Source organism: Polypterus senegalus, chromosome 12 (genome assembly GCF_016835505.1).
Source record: "Polypterus senegalus isolate Bchr_013 chromosome 12, ASM1683550v1, whole genome shotgun sequence".
In the NCBI taxonomy this organism is placed as follows: Eukaryota; Metazoa; Chordata; class Cladistia; order Polypteriformes; family Polypteridae; genus Polypterus; species Polypterus senegalus.
In genome coordinates this window covers 130,171,370-130,194,803 of record NC_053165.1, presented here as the reverse complement: position 1 = coordinate 130,194,803, position 23,434 = coordinate 130,171,370, and the positions used below count along the sequence as shown (strand labels likewise).

Below are 23,434 nucleotides of genomic sequence, written 5' to 3'. Positions count from 1 at the left end.
AGATGCCACACAGTGGTGAAAATGGCCTTGTCCCAACTTTTTTGGGATTTGTTGACACCATGAAATTCTGAATCAACATATTTTTCCCTTAAAATGATACATTTTCTCAGTTTAAACTTTTGTTCCGTGATTTATGTTCTATTCTGAATAAAATATTAGAAGTTGGCACCTCCACATCATTGCATTCAGTTTTTATTCACGATTTGTATAGTGTGCCAACTTTTTTTGGAATCCGGTTTGTACATAGTTTCAATGAATCTTACCTAATATCTAAGAGAATACAAAGGGATTATGCTGTATAACTCTGCGGGGAATATTTATAAACAGTTTGGGAGAGTTTATAAGGGCTTAAAATATATATAAATAACCATACAAACATATGGTTTCTACTTCGCGGATTTTCACCTATTGTGGAGGGGTCTGGAACGCAACCCCCGCGATCGAGGAGGGATTACTGTACTAGACATGTGCACTTGGTGGCCATTGAGAGTACTGGAGCTTTGTGTGATTTTTTCTTTCCAGAAAACCAATATGTTTGTATTGATGTTTTGATCAACTTAATGACAGAATTACTTATTTTATAAAGTAATATTTTATTATTTAGAAAGGTACAGAGTTCCAAAATATACTGGTGTCATAAAATTTACCCACGCATAATGCTTTTAAAAAATATCTGTGAAACCAGTTTAAAACATATGTAATGCATGTACATTTAAGTAACTCTAAAAAACCAAGTCAAACAGTGAGCACACTATAGACAAAAATATGCAGATCATAATTAAATGTGTTGTTTGAAATGGCACAAAAAATGCAACATTAAAATGAAACTACATCTATCATGGGATTGTGCAATTTTTCAAAATGTCTTATCTGTTCAGGAAGCAGAGCCCTACATCCTAGTTAGCTCAGGAAAAGTGATATGCAATATACTATTAAATGCACTATAATTTAATTTTTAAACCATTAGATCACACATTTGACAGTTATTTTAAGAATGACAAACAGAAGGATTTATAATTGAGGATAATTAAGTTTACAAAAGGATGCGTTTATGAAGAAATTCCACACAGATAGTTTTATGTTTCTAAAATGTTATCAAGAATATGATTGACTAATTAGATAACCTTGGAACAATATCAATTAATACACTTTTGTACCAATGTGCCTAAGCAAATCCACAAAATTAATTAGGTGCATGCAACTTTAAAGAAGTAATTATAATGGTGTAACACTTAGGTTTGCATTGCACTTTAGTGTAAACAATAGTTCACAAACAGAGATTAACCAAAAAGGGCTGCTTGCTGGAGTACATTTTCAAATGTTGACAGATAATGGTTACGGTTTGACCCACATTTTAAAAAAATCATAAAGGCTCTAATGAAGGTGCCCCCCCCCCCATTTTTACAGAATATGACAGAGCTCCAAAAAGCTTACAGAATGTGCTACCTATAACAATGTTTTTCTTAATCTTGTACACAGAGCAACATATTGGCATATCAACATTGCACATGACACTGCATTTCTCATATTATAATGCATACCACATTGCCAGTTAAACCTCTGTCCTACCATAATGAGTAAATTCAGCTTTTACTACCATGAAGTAATACCTACTTTCTTTCCAAAATCCTGAAGATAAAAAGTAGTAGAAGCAGCACTCATTAAACAAAAATAATCCCAAATACACACGTACATATATTCATCCTCCTTTGATAAGGTAGTAGCTACAAAATAACCTGTTTAACACATTAATAACATAAGAAGTCAAATAAATCAGTATTTATTGTTTATAGTACTTTCATACCAAACACGAACACTTCTTAATAGAAGCAATAATCATAATATGCAAGACAGCCAAAGCATTTCAATAGCTACCTAGCTATTAAAATTACTTGGTGCACATTTGTTTGAGACTTCATGTGTTATTGATTAGTTGTGAGTGAAGATCACATACTCCAGTATCTGCCATTGCGTACTAGGAATGTGCACTTTCAAATTTTGTATTTTGCTTTCATTTATTCTAAAAGTGATATTTAAACTTTAATGAAACCTGTGCATTTCCATAAATGGTTTATAATTTGCTCAAGGCTTGCAGTCTGCTGTCATCTTAAAATAAATGATGCGTTGATTCTTAAAGTGGAAGCTGTACAGCTTTGTAGTAGATGTCTGAAAAAGTGACTTATGCCACCCTCTGACTGCACTTCAACCAGATACGACACTCGTTCTCAGTGTCACTACTGCGTCCATGCACCTTCCAAGTAAGGGGCTAATGGGTCTAAAATGCTGCATGAGTTGAGAGTGGCATATCTCCGACCAGATTATCACAAGGAAGGGCAGGGGTCATTCATAAATGACTATACAAAACATGCATACTTGTTTCCTGGACCATGCTACTCACTTGTATTATGAAAATGTCTCTGCTAGCTACAATACCACCTTTTATTTTTAAGTCTGCTATCATAAAACTAATGTTGAAAAAAAAAAAACTAAACTTGATTCTGCCGTGTTATCCTTTAATAATACATTTTATTTACATAGCGCCTTTCCCATGCTCAAGGCACTTCACAGAGTTTAAGAAAGAATGGCAGGGTATACAGTATATAGCACTGTACTACAGATAAATAAAGATTAAGACAGTAAATTCAGAGAAAAACAGACAACATAATTGATGGTTTAGCACATACACAGGTTACATAAGCTTCTTGACAGAGAGGTAAACTGAAAGAAGGGTAATAAAGTCAGGTAGAGCTAAAAGCTATCATTATATATATACATATATATATATACACACATATATATATATATACATATATACATATATATATACACATATATATATATATATATATATATACATATATATATATATATATATATATATATATATATATACACATATATATATATATATATATATATATATACACATATATATATACACATACACACTAGCTGTGTAAGCCCGTGCTGTGAAAAAAGCCTGGGGTCCAAAAAAACTACTGAAGTCGTCACAAAAAAAACTGAAATGTACAGAGGTCAGGTAATTGAAAGGAACTACTCTGGGCATCGCTCTCCTAGGTTTCATTTTGCCGATGTACTCATCTCATTTGTGTAAGAGCTTCTCTCTTTTCCTCTGCAATTTTATTTTGGCAACAGAGTTGATTTCTTGTTCTGACTCATTAACTTGGGGCCACATTGCCGGCTATCTGAGCTTCATGCTGTAGTAGCCTTGCACTTCCACGCCAGACAGGCATACACACTTTCATGCGTAAACGTTTATGTACAAGAGATTTTTTTATATATAGAGTGGAACCTTGGTTCACGAACGTCTCAGTAAACGTACAACTCGGTTCATGACCAAAAAGTTCGCCAAACTTTTGCCTCGGTTCACGACCACACACTCAGTATACGAACAAGCCAGTTTCCCTTTTGGTTTGTGCACGCCGATGATTTCCGTACGTGTTGCATGGTTCTCGGTCAGACGTGCCTGCCTGCTGCTGAGAGAGGGGGAGGGTGCGTGCCTGCCTGCTGCTGAGAGAGGGGGAGGGTGCGTGCCTGCCTGCTGCTGAGAGAGAGAGAGAGAGAGAGAGAGGGTGCGTGCAAGTGCGTGCGTGCCTGTCTGCTGCTGAGGGAGGGGCGAGCCGGAATGTGCCTGCCTGGCTGGTTCATACGCACCAATTACTGTATTTAAGCAGAGCCGCTGCCTGTTCATTGTTCTCAGTCAGAAGTGTGTGCTTTACCTGCGCTCTCTTTGTGTTCTACAGTATTTCATGTGCTTTTGCAGTTAACTATGGCTTCTAAGCAAGTGAAGAGTGGTGAGAAGAAAGTTTTGAAGAAAACTGAAATCGAAGAAAGAAATTATTGAAAAGTTTGAGCGTGGTGTTCATGTTACTGATCTTGCCGCCGAGTTACAAGAAGTCAAAATCTACGATTTCGACTATTCTAAAGCATAAAGAATCTATTAAAGCAGCTGATATTGCAAAAGGAGTTACAGCGTTAACCAGGCAGAGGCTTCAAGTGCTAGAAGAGGTGGAAAAACTGCTTACCAGTTTACTCATTTACCAATTTGAGAACCCTCGTGCTTACAAGCAGCACAAATGTAAACAAAGCCAAACTGCTAGTAATGTGGAGGGCAAACATGAAGGGTTGGGTCACAAGGACTTTGTTTTTGGAATGGCTGCATGAGGCTTTCACTCCCACCAGCTAAACACACCAGAAACCCAAGAAATCACAAGAGAGAAAACACCTGAAGGAAAACATCCCTCCATTGCGGAGCCAGACTCTCCCTCCTCTCCACCCAGTTCCTCCTCACTTCATGCCAGAACTCGACTCATGCAAGATTAGTTTTCTTGGTGGTTTTTGTATTACAGATTTTTCAAAAGTTAATTTTTCAGTTCGTAGCGTGAATTGTTGCAATGTTACTTTTCTCTTTTTTCAAATGTTCGCTTTTTTCCCTGTGCTTAAAACTCATTAAAATGTTTACATGGAGTTGTTCATAGCATGATCTGTTGCAATGTGTTTTTCCCTTTGCTTAAAACTCATTCAAGTGTTTACATGGAGTTGTTCATAGAGTTTTGTTGATTCAGTTTGACTTGTAGCAATGTTACTTTTCTCTTTTTTGAAATGTTCCTTTTTTCCGCTGTGCTTAAAACTCATTTTAAAAAAAGTGTTTACAGCAATCACTGTTAAGTAAGGCTATTAGCATGAACTGCTGCACCGTTACTTTTTTGGTTGGTTTTTAAATTAAAGTTCGGATTTGTTCAAATGTTCCCCTCTGTTGAGAGAGAGAGAGAGAGAGAGAGAGGGAGAGAGCTGCTGACAGAGAGAGGGAGCCTGGGTGTTTTGTGTCAGTGCTATTCAATGCTTTTACATTAGTTTACTATTACACTGTGCATTCTATGGTGTAATTAACTATATTTGTGCTTAATCTTTACATATTTACATATAGTTCGTATGGTCTGGAACGGATTAATTGTATTTTCATACAATCCTATGGGGGAAATTGCTTTGGTTTACAACCAACTCGGTTTACGACCACAGTTTTGGAACGAATTATGGTCGTAAACCGAGGTTCCACTGTATAAATCCATACTTTCTCTGCAAAGAATTATTTGTTTGTTTAAGTCCTTGAGGTGATTTTGTTATCATGGCACTGATTTCTGTTTAAAATAGACCTTTTTGGCCGATGTAATGTACAGCGTCCTGTTTAAACGGGGCTGCGAGACATGAACTCAGCTCTTCGGTGCACCTCATTTGATTTTTACCGGCGAACAAATTTTCGAAACAAATCCTTTTTTTACGACTCTAATCAGAGTCGGAGTAATAATTATGTTGGCGTGGTCATTTTAGATCTGAGATCGGCGAAAATTTAAACAATGACCATTGTTAATACCCAGCCGTCATTACTCAGTTTGCCAATGGATGTCAGAAGGACGGATGCCAAAACCGAACTGCCCAAGGATAGATTTCGACCAAACAAATGGCGATACATTCTAAATTACTTACAGGTGCATCTGGACTGTGCAAAGACGACAACGACTCAAGTGAAGAGTTGGAGGTGGGCACATGAGCAGGCAGTGCTTACTGAACAAGAGGGTGCGATGGCGGTCCGCCAGTTCTCAGTCACAGACGATTGTGTGTTGGTTTGTTCCGTGCATTGTTACAATGTTGCTTTTCTTGTTGATTTATTACATTATCGATTTTTCAAATGTTAATTTTCTCCCTGTGCTTAAAAATCATTAAAAGTTCATTGTACCATGTGACTGACAGAATAAAACTGAATACTTAAAATAAAAAAACAAAAAAAAAACACAACACTAACTTTTACAAGTATCAAAGATTTACACAGTGTGTTACAGATTCAAATTTAATGTATGTTTTTATTATATAACCAGTAAAGGCAATACTGCACGGTAACGTGCAGTGAATACACTTGATTTGAGCATTCATAATTTTCATGCTCTTTCTGTCTCTGTTTAGCATTCGTATGCTCAGAGGTTGATGCGCTTGCTACTTCCTGAGCAGCTCTTCCTTATTCCACCCTAGCGGCCCGCTGCTTCTCTCTCTTTCATCTGCATCTTTTCGCATTAAAACTGATTAAGTTAGTTTGTGTTGCAATTACTTAGTACATTTTCTTTAATTTTTCACTTAAGCTGGCAATTAAGTCTTTAATCTGCCTCAAGAATGATTAAAGATATGAAGAGGAAGGGGAAGTGGCCGCAAAGGTGGTAGTGAATGAAAACGGCACCCATACGCATGCTAAACGCTGCCGAGAGTTGATTCTACAATAAAATAAAAAAAAAAAAAAAAGAGTAATAGAAATCATCACCCCAAAATCAGATAGTAGACATCACGTAGTATATGTGTACCAAATTTCAAGTCAATAGGTGAAACGGTTTGCGAGCTACAGGTGATTTAAAATCCTAGACAGACAAACTAACAGCCACGGTAGCGTATTATATAAGAAGACTGTAATAATAATAGCAGTTCACTACTCAAAACGGGGAGAACCTGGGGTCAAAACCGCAACCACTTGATTATGAGGCAGCAGGTCTAACCTCTGCACCAGCCAAGCGGACATGGTGACTTTGTGTCGATTGATATTGGGGCTTGGGGTTTTACTTTTTGACAGCAACATGTAAATTAAAATTATTTCATTTTCTTTGTTTATATTTTAGAATAAAGTGAACTTGCTTTGTTATACCTCTTGTGCAAGTGTTCATTTGACATTTGGACATTAGAACACTTCACGCCAGCATTTTCTCATTATTACTAACACATGAAAAATGTTTGTTTTAGTTGTGTGTTCAACATTTCTTTTTTTGTAGGCTTCATAGATTCTAGTGTTAAAAAAGCCTTTCATTTAATAAGCAGCAAATTCAAATTTATCTTTATCTTTTCCCAGTTAAAAATGTAAGCTGCTGCATGAAAAATACACTCAATGTCCAAACTCAAATAGTGTCCATTTTAATTAAAGAGCAAAATAAAAATGTCTGAATTCATTAAAGCAGCTTTTCTTACACACTTTAATTGCACAGAATGACTCTTTTGATTCCTTTTTGTCAGTTCATTATTCCACTTTAACATACAGACTAATATTCAAATTGCCTCTCTCTTTCTGCTAAAACAACCCTTGACTTGCTGCAGGACGTATGCTGCAAAAAAAAAAAATACCAAAATGCACGCTGGCTCAACTACTGTATGTCCTTGCATAAAGCAGTACTGCAACAAAATTACTGTAAATCTTACAAAAGCAGGGGCTGAAAAAAAATCAGCTTTTGTGATCAGACAATTTTAACGATAAAATCTTTTTTAGTGAAAATCTGAAGATTTACGTTGGTGGCCGATCGATCAGAGCATCCTTATCCCTTATATACTGCTATGAAATGCAAAGTTTAAAATCTCTCCACTATGAGACACATAAGGTTTATGGTACAGTCAAACTTTACATGGAGATGCCATTTATTAGATAGATAAGACAGACAGATAAAAAACTATAGAAAAAATGAGGGTGAATTAATTTACTTAATCACAATTTGCTTCTATGCCAATACCCATTTTAAACGGGATTGAAAATGAGTTATTCTTTCATTTTTCACATAAGAAATGTCTGTACTGATTTGCTCCTGTGCTTCACACCCTCATGTGCATTTTGTGTTCATCACCTTTAATTCTCTGCCAGCTGCACGTAAGATAATGCTGTATCTTCAAATAAAACTCAAATGCAAAGATAAAAGTCTGCCATTTGAAAGTTTTTCAAATTAAAAAAAAAAAAAAAACAAAAAACACAAACACAAAAAATGTGATTGAGAAATGTTAAGTGCTAATGATTCTATAAATTCTAACTAGCAATTTAAAGATGAAAAAAGGTTATAAACCTATTTGTATTTTTAAATGGTTAGCTTGTACAGTAAAAAGAGTCTACTTTGTGAAGTGATCTATCTGTTCATCATCTGTTCCTCCAACGTAATACTTATGTCCCCTAGAGTAAATTCTGTCTACCCATTTATCAAATGAGCTGTCTCTACAACTGTTAAAATTTTACTGCCCTAATGACCTTACTGTAAAACTATGAACAGTAATATCCGATTATATTTATGACCTTACTGTAAAACAATGAACAGTAATATCTTATTATATTTATGCAACAGTAAGCAAAAACAACATTGCGCAATATACCAAAGCAGCAGTATTTTAATTTAAAAGCATTTGGATTTGTGATACTTTATTTTTAATACATGACAAATTGGAGTTTTGTTAAAGTACCTGAAGACTATGCTACTAGCACGTAAAGTAGTCAGTATGATAAACATTTATCATGCACCACTAAATGCCACTATTATTGAAATATTTCATTTAAATTGAGTGTTTAAACGTGCAAAAATCTAAAATGTTAATAAACATATAGCATTAAACAAAAATGAAACACAAAAAGATCAAAGGAAACTAGAAAACATATAGCATAAGGCTTTACAAGTAAATTGTACCTTACTAGCTGAAATGTTATGTGAAGTATACTGAATATGCATAGGCAGACCAACAGTTCAAAAATAAGTACAAACAAACTAATAAGAGCTTTAAGAGTTTTTGTAACACAATTCCCACAACAAAAACATTCTATTTACTTAAATTTTTGCTGCGTGGATGAGATGATAGTATTAAATATTTATTTAAAACATATAAATATTTGATGAGCTACGCAGGACACTGTTTATCTATGATATATGTACAACTATATGTTGCTCTGGTTCCTTTATTTACGTGAAATGGTGATAGAGCTTAGGAAAACCTTTTGTTCAACCAAGTTTCATCTAAATGAAATCATTAGTTTCCACTCACAAGTATAGGATGTGTATACTATAACATAAAAATTGTCTTTTGTCATATGTTTATCATATAGTATACTTAACCTAGGCCTTATTTTCAATAACTAACATGCATTTGCTCATTTATGATACTACAGAATGCAGCAAAAAGTAAAATTAAAAGTAACATATACTTCAACATTTTCAGTGATTAATACCAAGAATAAAAGCTTTTACTTCTTGAATTCTAGATTTGCACTAAAATATTAACAGAAATGCACATTATATTGTAAGTGTTTGAAATACACCACTGTTATTTAACATTTTGTCATGTAAATTAACTACTCACCTGTTTTGGAGCCAACCAGAGAAAATATTCATCTTCAGCACTTGCTAATTTTGTCAAAAACTAACTTTGTCATAGCATAGTAAGTATGAGCCAGTAAGATTTGTCTTGAAGAGTCTTGTACTACTAGTAGCATCTTCCTTGGACAACATCAATGATGATGAGCTACCCTAACAATAATCTACAAAGATTCTTTGACAAACATAGATAACCTGTTAGATTCAAAAACTAAAGTCAACTCAGAAACCAGGCCTGAATGTGCCTTTCGGATCTTAGCCAACACATTTAATGTAGCCAATCAAAATGTGTTTATAGAATCACTTTCTACCAACAAAACAAGTGAGAACTGGGCTGGATCCCAGTTAAGAAGCAGACATTGATAAAACTGATTTAAAGTTGCTTAAGCAATGACATCTTTTACTTAACATATACATATACGAGGTGTGGCAGAAAAGTAATGAGACTGATTTTTTATTTACCAAAGTTTTTATTTTTTTCAAACATCAATGTTATCCCCTTCAAAGTAGTTCCCTTGGGCAGCTACACACCGATGGAGACGTTGTTCCCACTGTTGGTAGCAGCGCTGGAAGTCTTCAACCAGTATGGTCTTCAGTATGTCCGTTGCACTCTTTTGGATGTTTTCTAAAGTCCCAAAATGACGTCCTTTGAGGACATTTTTCAGTTTAGGAAAAAGGAAAAAGTCACACGGACTGAGGTCAGGTGAATAAGGGGGCTGGGGAACCACAGGAATGCCTTTTGAGGTCAAAAATTCTGTTATGGAGAGGGCAGTTTTTTGGCACGGACCTTTCGCATGTGCAAATGTTCAGTCAAAATTTGATGAACGGTAAATCTGTTCAAATTTGAATTGTTCACTCAACATTCTTAATGTTAGATGGTCTGATCTCACAAGAGTGTTCACACGTTCGATGTTTTCATTGGTTTTCAAAGTTGAAGTCCTCCCTGAACGGTGTTCATCTTCAACGTGTTTTCTGCTTCCAAAAATGATTTGTGCCTGCAAAAAACTTGAGCTCGGGATAAAGAATGTTCCCCATAGGCCTGTTTTAACTTTTCAAACGTCACACTTGCCGTTTAATGGCACAACGTTGCTCCAAATTCCGCTGTTCCATTTTGCGTGACGCAAACACAACTTCGCTAATAGCAGTCACAAAAATCACGTAGTTAACGGAAGGAGTTGAAACTCGCACTGAGCTATGGGAGGGTACTGATACACGTGCTCTATCAAGGACAACAGCGCAGTATTGCCAGTCTCATTACTCTTCTGCATATATACATACATACATAAACCGGATTCCAAAAAAGTTGGGAATAAAAACTGAATGCAATGATGTGGAGATGGCGAATGTCAATATTTTATTTGTAATAGAACGTAGATGACAGATCAAACGTTTAATCCGAGTAAATATATCATTTTAAAGGAAAAATATGTTGATTCAAAATTTCACGGTGTCAACAAATCCCAAAAAAAGTTGGGACAAGTAGCAATAAGAGGCTGGAAAAAGTAAATTTGAGCATAACGAAGAGCTGGAAGACCAATTAACACTAATTATGTCAATTGGCAACATGATTGGGTATAAAAAGAGCTTCTCAGAGTGGCAGTGTCTCTCAGAAGCCAAGATGTGTAGAGGATCACCAATTCCCACAATGTTGCGCAGAAAGATAGTGGAGCAATATCAGAAAGGTGTTACCCAGCGAAAAATTGCAAAGACTTTGCATCTATCATCATCAACTGTGCATAACATCATCCGAAGATTCAGAGAATCTGGAACAATCTCTGTGCGTAAGGGTCAAGGCCGTAAAACCATACTGGATGCCAGTGATCTCCGGGCCCTTAAACGACACTGCACCACAACCAGGAATGTTACTGTAAAGAAAATCACAGAATGGGCTCAGGAATACTTCCAGAAACCACTGTCAGTGTACACAATCCACCGTGCCATCCGCCGTTGCCAGCTGAAACTCTACAGTGCAAAGAAGAAGCCATTTCTAAGCAAGATCCACAAGCTCAGGCGTTGTCACTGGGCCTGGGATCATTTAAAATGGAGTGTGTCAAAATGGAAGACTGTTCTGTGGTCAGACGAGTCACGATTCGAAGTTCTTTTTGGAAATCTGGGACGCCATGTCATCTGGACCAAAGAGGACAAGGACAACCCAAGTTGTTATCAACGCTCAGTTCAGAAGCCTGCATCTCTGATGGTATGGGGTTGCATGAGTGCGTGGGGCATGGGCAGCTTGCATGTCTGGAAAGGCACCATCAATGCAGAACAATATATTCAGGTTCTAGAACAACATATGCTCCCATCCAGACGTCATCTCTTTCAGGGAAGACCCTGCATTTTCAACAAGATAATGCCAGACCACATTCTGCATCAATCACAACATCATGGCTGCGTGGAGAAGGATCCGGGTACTGAAATGGCCAGTCTGCAGTCCAGATCTTTCACCTATAGAGAACATTTGGCACATCATAAACAGGAAGGTGCAACAAAGAAGGCCCAAGACGATTGAACAGTTAGAGGCCTGTATTAGACAAGAATGGGAGAGCATTCCTATTTCTAAACTTGAGAAACTGGTCTCCTCGGTCCCCAGACGTCTGTTGAGTGTTGTAAGAAGAAGGGGAGATGCCACACAGTGATGAAAATGGCCATGTCCCAACTTTTTTGGGATTTGTTGACACCATGAAATTCTGAATCAACATATTTTTCCTTTAAAATGATACATTTTCTCAGTTTAAACTTTTGTTCCGTGATTTATGTTCTATTCTGAATAAAATATTAGAAGCTGGCACCTCCACATCATTGCATTCAGTTTTTATTCACGATTTGTACAGTGTCCCAACTTTTTTGAATCCGGTTTGTGTGTGTATATATATATATATATATATATATATATATATATATATATATATATATATACACACTAAAAAAAGGCAAAGCCCTGACTGACTGACTGACTAATTCTCCAAGTTCCTGTGTAGGTAGAAGGCTGAAATTTGGCAGGCTCATTCCTTACAAAAGTTGGGCAGGTTTCATTTCGAAATTCTACGCGTAATGGTCATAACTGGAAGCTATTTTTCTCCATTTATTGTAATGGAGTTGAGCTCTAAAGCCGTGGAGGAGGAGTTTCATGTGACATCATCACGCCTCCCACGTAATCACGTGAACTGACGGTCAACGCAGTGCGTAGAAAACCAGGAAGAGCTCCAAAAAGCGCTGAAGAAAACATGCATTATATAATTGAGAAGGCAGCAAAACAATAAGAAGCGAGCGAGTGACATATACAACCATATTCATGAGTGCTGCTACTTCGGAAACAAAGCAAGGTGTAAACCTAAAGTTTAAATTAAGTTCATAGACAGGCTGCCGCTGGCGTTTGTCATGCCCACGGGTAATGCAGGATACAAGTTTAATGAGAGGACGCAGGATATAAATGAGAGTTTTGATCACTTTGTAACCAAGTTAAAATTGCACGTGAAGGGCTGTGCTTATGCAAATTCCAAGAGACTGTGTTTGTGGGGGATTGACAGTTAAGGTGGGTGGGGGAGTCACGTCATCATCTCCCCTCCCATTCACCTCATTTCGCTCTGAGCTGAGCTCCGCAGCTAACGCACTCAGTGTTACGAAAGCGACTTTGTGATGCTGCCACCAAATACTCACAGAAAAATCCACAAGTTAATACAGACGCTGTCTCTACAGTTTCTCCACACTGAATCCTCCAGGCACTACTTACAAAAGGTTACATTGACAATCGTGTTACGTTATTTTTAAAATGTTTCCTTTTCTTAGCACAAGCACAGCTGAGAAGCTTTGATCAGCGCTTCCCGATTCATTTTACCCTCACACACCCTTGGTTTGAGAAGAAGTATGAAAAAAATATGAGATTAAACACAGAAAAACAGAACACCAATTGAAGCTTTATGAATAATCGATTCGCCATCAATAATTGTTTTGGTAAAGCCATACTCAGTGTATTCATTAGATGAACGGTAAAAAAGTAAGAGCGAGAGGAGGGTGACTTATTAAGGCACGCAGGCAAAACAACAATAGCATGCGGGCTCGATGTAGTGCGCGTCAACTCGATCTGAATTATGCAATCACATTCGAAAAAATATATCTTTTCAAGTTCTATTTAGTCCATATGTGTCAAACTCAAGGCCCTCGGGCCACATCGGGCCCGGCGTGTAATGATATCCGGCCTGTGAGATCATTTTATATACTATATTATTGTTATTAATGGCCCGGGGATATGAAACGTTGGTAACACAATAAACTACAGATCCCATAATGCAGCGCTTCAGCTGCCTTGCCGAACACTTACCGCGTTAATCAAGTCTAGCTTATGATGCTGCAAGTTATTGCGAAGCTAGCCCACACGATGCCAAAAAGAAAAGTTGATTCCGAAAATAGAGACTTTAAAAACCGATGGGAGGCTGAGTATATGTTTACTGACATTGCCGGTAAACCCGTGTGTCTCATTTGTGGAGCTAATGTGGCTGTAATTACAGAATTTAATCTAAGACGGCACTATGAGACAAAACATCAGGATAACCTGAAAGACCTGAATGCAATGCAGAAGATACAGAAAGCAGAAGAGTTAAAGAAGAATCTGACACTTCAGCAGACTTTTTACCCGTGCAAAATCACAAAGTGATTTCAAGTGAAGCTGCTTTTATGGGAGACACAAATGCACCAGTGCAACTTGCCCCACTTTCCCTGTTGCCAAGTAATGTTGAACCAAGTCGGCACAACGGTGTTCCCAAATCGCACTTTGCTGATAAACTGAGCGCGCGCGCACTGAGTTCGCACGGCGCTTTGGTGACTTTGAAGAACAAAAAGAATTTTGAGTTGTTTAAGCAACCCATTTGCTGTCGATGTGGAAACTGCACCTGTGCAGATTCAGATGGAGGTGATTGAGCTGCAGTGTAATGGCACACTGAAGGCAAAGTACGATACTGCAGGGCCCGCACAGTTTATTCACTCCATTCCCGCAGAAATGCTCCAGCTCCATCTACATGTGGCTCGAACCTTGTGCATGTTTGGTAGCACATATCTGTGTGAGAAGCTCTTCTCAGTGATGAAGACTAACAAAACAGCACACAGGAGTCGCCTCACTGATGAGCACCTGCAGTCCATCCTGAGAATCTCCACAACACAGAACCTCACACCAAACATAAACGAACTTGTTGCCAAAAAAAGATGCCAGGCGTCCAGCTCTAAAATGACATATGAGCAAAGACAACTGAATGATTTGATTTGTTATTGCTGAAAAGAACACATTTTATTTATATTTCCAGGTTTTGTTATGCAGCATGTTCATATTTGAATTTGTATAATTTTGACAGGATATATTTTTATGGAGAGCAAAATCTTTTGGGATATTTAAAATTTAAGTTTATTTTTTATATAAAATTACATAAGAGTAAAGAAATTTGAATGTTTGTTCTTTTAACGTTTACTTTATTTCTAACTTGTATAATTAAGACAGGATATTTTTTATGGAGAGCAAAATATTATAAGTTATTTAAGGTTTGAGTTGATTTATTCCGGAATAATATTCCTGTCTGCTTTTATTCATATTTATGTTCAAAAAGGTTAAGTTTTAAAAGTTTAGTTTTAGTGTGTTCAATAAATGTTTATCCTGTTCGGCTAAAGACCTAAAGTGTGTTTTGGATTTTGGCCCCCTGTACAATTGAGTTTGACACCCCTGATTTAGTCGACACAAATATCTTTGGTTGGAATGTAAGGCTAATTTACTCTTTACATTTGTATGGTGAAGAAAAATTTATGCAATGATGCCTACATTTAACTTCCATTCCTACCAAAGATATTTCTGTCGACTAAATAAAAATTCCTTCTATTTAAAACTTAAATAGAACTTGAACAGATATGATTGTTCATAATATCCACGCAGACTTGCACGTAAGAGCGGGAGTCATCCGTTTTAACAAACAGCGTATTGCACTGATACGAAATAGCCTGCCCATTTAATTATTTAGGAATGGATAAAGATTTTCAACAAATAATGTTTTTCATTTTTCTTCCTTGATGGATTCTGCCACCCCCAGCAACAGTTGTAGCCAGGGACGTCCCTGCTGCTTATGTTACGGGGGAGCCACCATGGGCAGTCCAATACCTCCCCCGGGACGATTGGTGGCAGCCTCCCTGGCCGACGGTGATTCCCCAACCGCCCGCAGGGCTCTATGGGAGATGGAGTCCTCAACAGCTGGGTTGCGGCCCGGGATGGCTCCTAGGGGGGGCTGTCTGCTTCCCACAGCCCGGCTGAATGAGTCTTCAGCCCCACCTGGAAGTGCAATTAGGACCAGGTGGTTCATCACCTGGAACACTTCCGGGGTGGGCTATAAAAGGGCCCAGCCACCACCACTCGAAGAGCCAGAGTTGGGAGGAAGGAGACAAAGCTTGTCTGGGAGGAGTGGTGGAGCGAGGTGGAGAATTGTGGTTTTCTGTGAGTTTTGTGCTTTGGGACTGTGTTTGGGCTGTGTGGCACGGGGCACGTGTCCCACAGATGAAGAAAAATAGTCATTGTACTTTTTATACGTGCCTCTGTGTCAGGCCAGGTGCCTATATAGCGCCTTTTCATTCATACATACATACATACATACATACACACACACACATACACATTTTTTTTTGCAACTTCACATCGGCAACATAATGTATAGCGCTGTATTTTGTGGTTAAAGTGGAAATTTCAGCTTTAATCTCGAAATGTCCACTTTAACCTCGTAGTTTACTTTATTATTAAAGCAGACCATCGTAAACGTCATCCCAGTTTTTAATTGCTACGAGCTTCTTGGACCAGACAGCAGGTAAAGTAAAGAAATAAAAAATAGACGGCACAAAAGATGGTATGTGAGATGTATCATGTCATTACGATCGGGAATATGCGACGCTTGAATATAAAAGCACCACGAATGCATCTGTATGTCGGCATTTTGCTTCACCACTTTGAACCATTCATCAAACAGCAAAGCGCGCACATCGATCCCCGAAGGATCTCCATAGAGGCTTGCTGTCACATGTAGATAGTAAACAGAGACTCTGACATCACGTTCCGACTTTTAGCACACTGCGCCCCCCGACTTTTTGCTGGTACTGCAACTCGCACACGCGTCGCGTTAATTTCTGAGGACCTGCTCAGAGGACGCGTGAAACGAATGCTGGGAACGCGTGGCAGCCATGATGCGGGCGCGTACGCGTTTTGAGCGTGAAGTATAAATCGGCCCTAATCCCTCGCTATATCGCGCTTCGACTTTCGCGGCTTCACTCTATCGCGGATTTTATATGTAAGCATAACTAAATATATAACACGGATTTTTCGCTGCTTCGCGGGTTCTGCGGACAATGGGTCTTTTTACTTCCTGTACATGCTTCCTCAGTTGGTTTGCCCAGTTGATTTCATACAAGGGACGCTATTGGCGGATGGCTGAGAAGCTAACCAATCAAAGCACGCAGTTAAGTTCCTGTGAGCTGAATGCGGTGTTAACCAGGAAGTCTTGTCTTGCTCATTCAGCATCAACGTGTTTCGCTGTGTAAAGAATTAACTTTTGTGCTCTTTTATGTTGATCTTTGTGCATAGTCAAGCCCTTCATTAAGGCTCCAAAACGATCTGCTCCTGCTACTGCTTCAGGGTCTGTGCCCAAGCACCAACGGAAGATGTTAACGATTGCCGAAAAGGCAAAATGTTTTGGATTTGTTGAAGGAAGGGAAAAGCTACACCGCTGTAGGACGCCATTACAGCATCAATGAGGCTATGATTCTTTTTATTTAAAAAGTAGGAAAGGAATATAAGATCTACGGCCACAGTGTCCTTTTAACCAGGGTGCAAAACAAGTTGTAAGTGGATGTAATAAGGTAGTAGTCTGGATGGAATTTGTTTTAGGGATTTGGATTGAAGAAGAAGAAGAACGGCAGTGCTACACAGTTGCCTGAAGTGGCTCCTTTAGAAGGGCTGTTAACGCTCTCCTTTGTTGTGCAGTAAAATTAAACTCATCGTTATCGGACAAGTCATCGTGTCATTGTTGGTGAGTAACCATAATTAATTTTCTACTTACAGTACTTAGTACATGTATGACGCTTAGTGTCACTGTACACACATTTACTGTATACAATTTTTCTTGCATTGTACGTATTTATTGCTGGTGGCCTGTCTATCATAATGGCTGTAACATATGTGATATCGGAGACACTCGATATCTTTAATATTTAGGTTTTACTGTATATAAACAGTGTGTTTACATACATAATTTCAATGAATCTTACCTAATATCTAAGAGAATACAAAGGGATTATGCTGTATAACTGTGCAGGGAATATTTATAAACGGTGTGGGAGAGTTTGTAATGGCTTAAAATATAAAAAAAAACCACCATACAAACACATGATTTGTACTTCGCAGATTTTCACCTATTGCGGGAACCAGAACGCAACCCCCGCGATCGAGGAGGGATCACTGTATATATTGGTGGAATAAGCGCATAGTTGAAGCCGACCCGACACAGACGGACAACAGAGGCACACGTGAAAAAGAACAAAAATATTTATTTTTCTGCGGTGCGGCACACTTCCCCATGTCCCAAAGGCCATACACAGTCCCCAAAACATACACCAAAAGAAAACACACTCTTCTTTCTCCACTCCTCCCAGGCAGCTTCATCCTCCTCCTCCCGAGTAGTTGCTGCAGGCACTTGTTTTAGCCCACCCGGAAATGCTTCAGGTGATAATTAACCTAATTCAGGCTGCACTTCTGGGTGTGGCTGCATTCCGTGTAGCTCCTCCAGGTGGTGGCCACGGAGCCCAAAAGGGCTGAGCCCTGAAGTCCCATGCCTGTGGCCCCGATGTAACCCAGGAGGGCTGCCACCATGTGTTCCAGGGGACGTAGTGTGCATCTTATGGCTGCTCCCCCGGACCCAGTGTCAAAAGGGCATGTATCCCAGCTGTCTGCCACAATATATATTGCTAGTCTGTAGCCATTTGTGAGTTGCAGCTTCTGTACAGGAAAGCAGACAGCCGAGAGACTGTTTCTCTGCAGCTCCACCACCGCATCTCTCATTACTTCTATGCAGAGCGTATCATTCTCTGGCAAGAAACACTGCCGCAATAAGTGATGAACAAAAGAAATATGGCCTTTGCAGACTGTAGCGGCTGATTTTTGCAATTTCACAACATTACCACCTTATTGTTTTCCCAATGGCTGTCAGCTTCAAGTACGAATGGCTTCAGCTAGGTCAGCCATAAATTGCCGCATGACTGTATGTGCAAACACTTTTTTGCTCATCATGCATGTGTAAAGAATGAAGTTTTCATGACTCATTTACTGTTGCTTAAAAGATGCTAGTGAAAACTGTAGCTTTCAAACGAATGTGACACATGGTGAGCACCATTCTTCACAGAAACAGGATTCACTATGCATGTGACATAAAGAGAAAGAACAGGACAGACTGCCTCTTTTCAACTACAACACACATATTGAAAACACACCAAAATGCATGCGATAGCTTAAATATGCTAAATATGGTTATTTAGTTTTTTTCTTTCCCCTATTATGCTTCTTTTGGCTCCTTGAGCCTAGACAATGTAAAGTCCCTACCCATCTTTCATTTATATAAATTGAAACACTGCATTTTTAGGTGTTTTATAAATTAAACAACTAAATGTACTTAATGTTGCATTGTCAATATTTTAAGTATCTTCTCTTCATTATTATTACTTATTTAGAAGAGTCCTTGGGCTCAAAGCAAGAACCAAACCTGGAAAGTTTGCCAGAACATCAAAAAGCAAACAGACATTTATGCATCCATCCATCCATTATTATGCATATTAGGCCAATTTACTTGCTAGACAACATGAGTGAAATGTGTTCTGGAAGTTAGAGGAAATTCCATGCAGAAAACAACCCAAGGAAGCACAGAGGAATGTGCAAACTCCAAATAAACAATGGCAATAGCAATGAAATCCAGTGCCCTGAAATAGCAGTACTAACCATTGACTGATGCCTCACTGCCATAATTTGAAATCATATAAAATTAAATAGATTAACAACTGTATAAAAAGATTAAACATAAATATATATATGATTCAAGTTTATAAACCACATTCAACTGGTTGCCTCAGTATTTTAATGCCATAAAACAATTATATAAGTGCTATATAAATAGCTTTGTAGTGCTGCCTCTTCAATGTTCACTTTTCAGAACTATTATTCCATTCAAACCTCAAGAGTAGCTACTCCAATAAAATATACAAATAATTACTCATGCTTGCTTTTGATTGTCATGTTGTTTTATATTAATATATAAAAAACAGTTTTAATTAATTTTGCACAGAAGACCACTGCAGAAAGTAGACGGAGTTACTGACTGGATGAAACAATTATAGACTTCACCACCACATTTTATGTCACAATGCTATAACGTCAATCTGAAAAATCTGCTATATATATTTTCAATAATTACCTTTCCAAAGGCAGAAGCTCCAGCACAGATATGGGTGAAGTTAAACTGTTTCTGTGAAGCCAGTATCAATGGACTCAGCTCCTCTGTAGATAAAGTTTAAAAATTACTATTAACAATACCATGCAAAACACATAGCATTATATTCACACTTTATTTTTGTTTAAAAGGGTGTCACAGAATTACATGAACAAGGTCAAACTAAGTACATTCTAAAGCAAGGCGTAATTTTAGCTTTAACAACTCTAGGATGTTTACAATTTGAAAATAAAAGAAACAAAAATAAAAACACTTCAGTATTAAATTGATTTGTCTAGACAGTTACAGGAGATAGCCATAGATTGATACAGGAGAAAGTAGGGTAACACGGTACAACACTCTACCGCTTTGTTGGTAAGAGTAATGCTTCTTTTAATAGCACTGGAAAAGGAACCTTTGCTATGCTAAAAAAAGAGCCTGGACTATAAACAGACATTACACTGGTTTTAAATTTTTTGTTAAAAACACTTAGGAGCTCCTATACAAACTTTTATCTTTTAAGTTTCACTGAAAATTTAGATTTTACTTGCCAACAGCATTTATTAATTTTAAAATGTTTTTACTAATGTTCTCTCTCTCTCTCTATGGTATCAAAGCTTAAGCAAAATTTAAGGGAACGCAGGAATATATAAAGGGTTCATATTAGCTGTTCTGGGTAAAATGAACAATGACAAGAGAGTTAAGATGATTGAGGTGTCAGGGAAGACAGTAACAATATTAATACATACTATACACATTTAAAATAATATTACCATGACTTGAAGTATGAAACTTGGAAAAGAGGGAAAACACTATCAGAAAGGTTTAATCATTTGCTTTCAGCTAGGAAAAGTCAAGAACTAACAGGTATCGAACATGACAATGTGAAAGCTTCTAAATTTGCTGCAAGCACCACAGTAGGAAGCACTAACCAATCATAAAAGAAAAACCACAGCAAGCTATAATAATAGTACATTAAGACACGCTGAAAGCTTACGTAAGTGAGAAGGAAATGAAATTAAGATTCATAGTAAAAGTTTAATCCATAAGCAAGAAGGGAAGAAAGTTAATTCTCACTAAGCAGTTTTCCATTGCTCTCTTTAACACATTTGAACAATTTTTGATAAGAACAGGCCATTCAGCCAAATAAAGCTCAACAATCCTATTCACCTAATTCCTGCAAAATAATATTAAGTGTAATTTGTAAAGATCATGCCAAAGGTTCCACAAAAACTGAATAACAAACAAACAACTAAAATCAAGTGGCGAGTTCAATGCCTTAACAGTATACTGATGGAAAACCTCCATCAACATGTGGATAAAAAACCCTGGTTTGATGTGGAGTAGATCCTATATTAAGGACCAAAATGCTTGACTTACAAAGAGAGAGACTAAGAACATGTACTTGTGCACCATTCTAGGTAAGTGTGAGGAGATGAGAACGTTTGATGTCCATCTCAAATCTTATTAGATACAGGAGCATAGGTTTAGAGGCTATCTGGTTGTCTTTTGGGGCAGATGAACCTTACTTATACAATCTGGACAAGTCAGATCAGAAAATGAGGGTCACTGATGTATCACAAATGCCGATGTGCAGAGTAGGCTAGGGCTCTTCTTTAAATGAGATAACTAGGTCAGGGGTGGGGTGAGCGAGTTTAGGACAGGCCAGATTTTAAAACACATCAATGAAATGAATATAACTTCAAATTGCTAGTCAACAAGAGCACAACTCTAATCTAAACATCCTATAAATGTTTCAAAACTCAGGAGACCAGCTGCTGTAGTTTTGAAAGTGAAATGTTATCTCATTTTTGTCTGACAGAGGATTTCAGCTGCTTAACAGTCTGGAGGCTCCTTAGTTGCATTTTTCATTTCATAATTTCATTTAATTTCAAGTGACAGGTCTAGACTACAGACAGGCCAGTTTAGCACCTGGACTCCTTTATTTCAAAACCCTGCTGTTGCAACACAGGTAAAATTCCATTATAACTAATATCAATTACATTTTCATTACAACAAAGTATATTTATGGTCCCGACAGTTTCACCAAATGACAAGAGTCTATAGAAATCTTGTTACTACAAAATACATTCAGCAGATACCTTCATTACAACAAAGTGCCCAAAAGACCTTGAAATGCCAGAATGAATCATCCACAGAGCAGTTAGTTCTGTGGTCACGGCTCAGTTGTGCACAACGATCCCCAAACAAACATTGTAAAAAACATTTTGCGGTTTTTGTTTTCATTGGTTTTCAGTGATACCTTTTGCTTATTGCTCGTTAACATTTGAAAAACATCCATTGGAATTTAACTCATTGTCACACTTCTATAGAAACGGCAGACACGAAAAAACGATAGCAGTTCATATTATAAAAAAACCTTTACATTTTTGCAGCTCTCGATTGCGGCAAAAAGAAAAAAGACGTTGCCAGTGAATTCGGAATTTTGCCATTGACACTGTCAACTTTCTTGAAAGACCGAGCAAAAAAAAAGAAAAAATTTTGGGTTGCAAATGTATCCGAACTGCTGCATTTGAAGACGTCGAAAAAGCAGTTTTTATGTAGTTCACTGGTGCTAATGCGGCACTTATTCAAGAAAATGTGAAGTTGGGACCTCCCACAACTGGACAACACGCCGAAGAGCGCCCTGAAGTGCAATCACTGTGTCTGTGGAAGACTGTTTATATGTTGCCTGGGCAACAGCAGGCTCAAAATTCTGCTGCGTCTCTCCGCCAAAGCAAACTCGATGGGTGATGCAAGGAACATTGCAAATGCAGGGAAAAGGATTACTTGGCTATTAACGTGGCCATGACCCTGCCGGACTGCTGTGTCTGTTTATGGGAGAGTGTCAGATCCCGCTACAATAAATAACTGTGCTATTCCTGTTTCAAGCTGAATAAAGCTGGTTTTGCTAAAGTACTGAGACTCAGCCTTGTGTTTTGGGGTGTAAGACAGGGACTTATAGCGCAACCCCAATCTTTTAGGATTTGCTTCTGTGGCGCCTCACTGCACCGCTGTGAGCCTGCTGTTGCCATGCCCCAGCAAAGGACAAACAAACTTCCACAGATGCGGCAATCATGCTACGGGACGGACTTCAGCGTGATGTTCCCATTTGGGGGAAAATGGTGGGGATCCCGAAAGAGTTCAGAAACCTCACAATACGAAGAAAAGGATGATTCGGCTTCTGACTGATAACTGTACTGCCCACAACATGCTTCCGCATTTAGATAATGTTCGCGTTGAATTCCTCGCACCCAATTGCACAGCAGTGTTTCAACCATTGGATTTTGGCATCATTTGCACCCTGAAAGTGTATTATAGCAAGGAAATGCTGAGAAAAACTCTCGTCAGCATAACTTGTAGACAGGAGAAGATCAAAATGAATGCAAAAGAAGCTATTGAAATGATTGCAGACGCCTGGACACAAGTTAAAGAAAGCACTATAGCTACAAATACAGAATCTCATTACAACAAAATATTTATTACCTGTATATGTAAAATGTGATTTGGTAATATCTTTGGAGCATGTTGCTCCAAACTATGTAGATAATGTTCAGCATTAATGGTGCCGTCCCAGATGTGTAAGCTACCTGTGCCATGTGCACTAATGCATCACCATACCATCACAAATACTGGCTTTTGAACTGTGTGCTGATAAACTTGTTTGTTGGTCCTGCTCCTCTTTAGCCTGAAGGATGCACATTCATGATTTCCAAAAAAAGAATTTCAAATTTTGACTCATTAGACCACGACAGTTTTCCATTTCACCTTGGTTCATTT

At 38.1% G+C, this 23,434-nt stretch overlaps 1 protein-coding gene across 1 annotated transcript in view; it reads right to left on the bottom strand.

Annotated features, from left to right (window-relative positions):
• The window catches only part of etfa (electron transfer flavoprotein subunit alpha), a 110,056-nt gene that overhangs the window by 53,264 nt on the left and 33,358 nt on the right, over window positions 1-23,434 (bottom strand). The window contains exon 4 of the mRNA XM_039773425.1: window positions 19,640-19,722. Coding sequence (XP_039629359.1) covers window positions 19,640-19,722 — 83 coding nt within the window. The remainder of the gene's footprint in view (window positions 1-19,639; window positions 19,723-23,434) is intronic.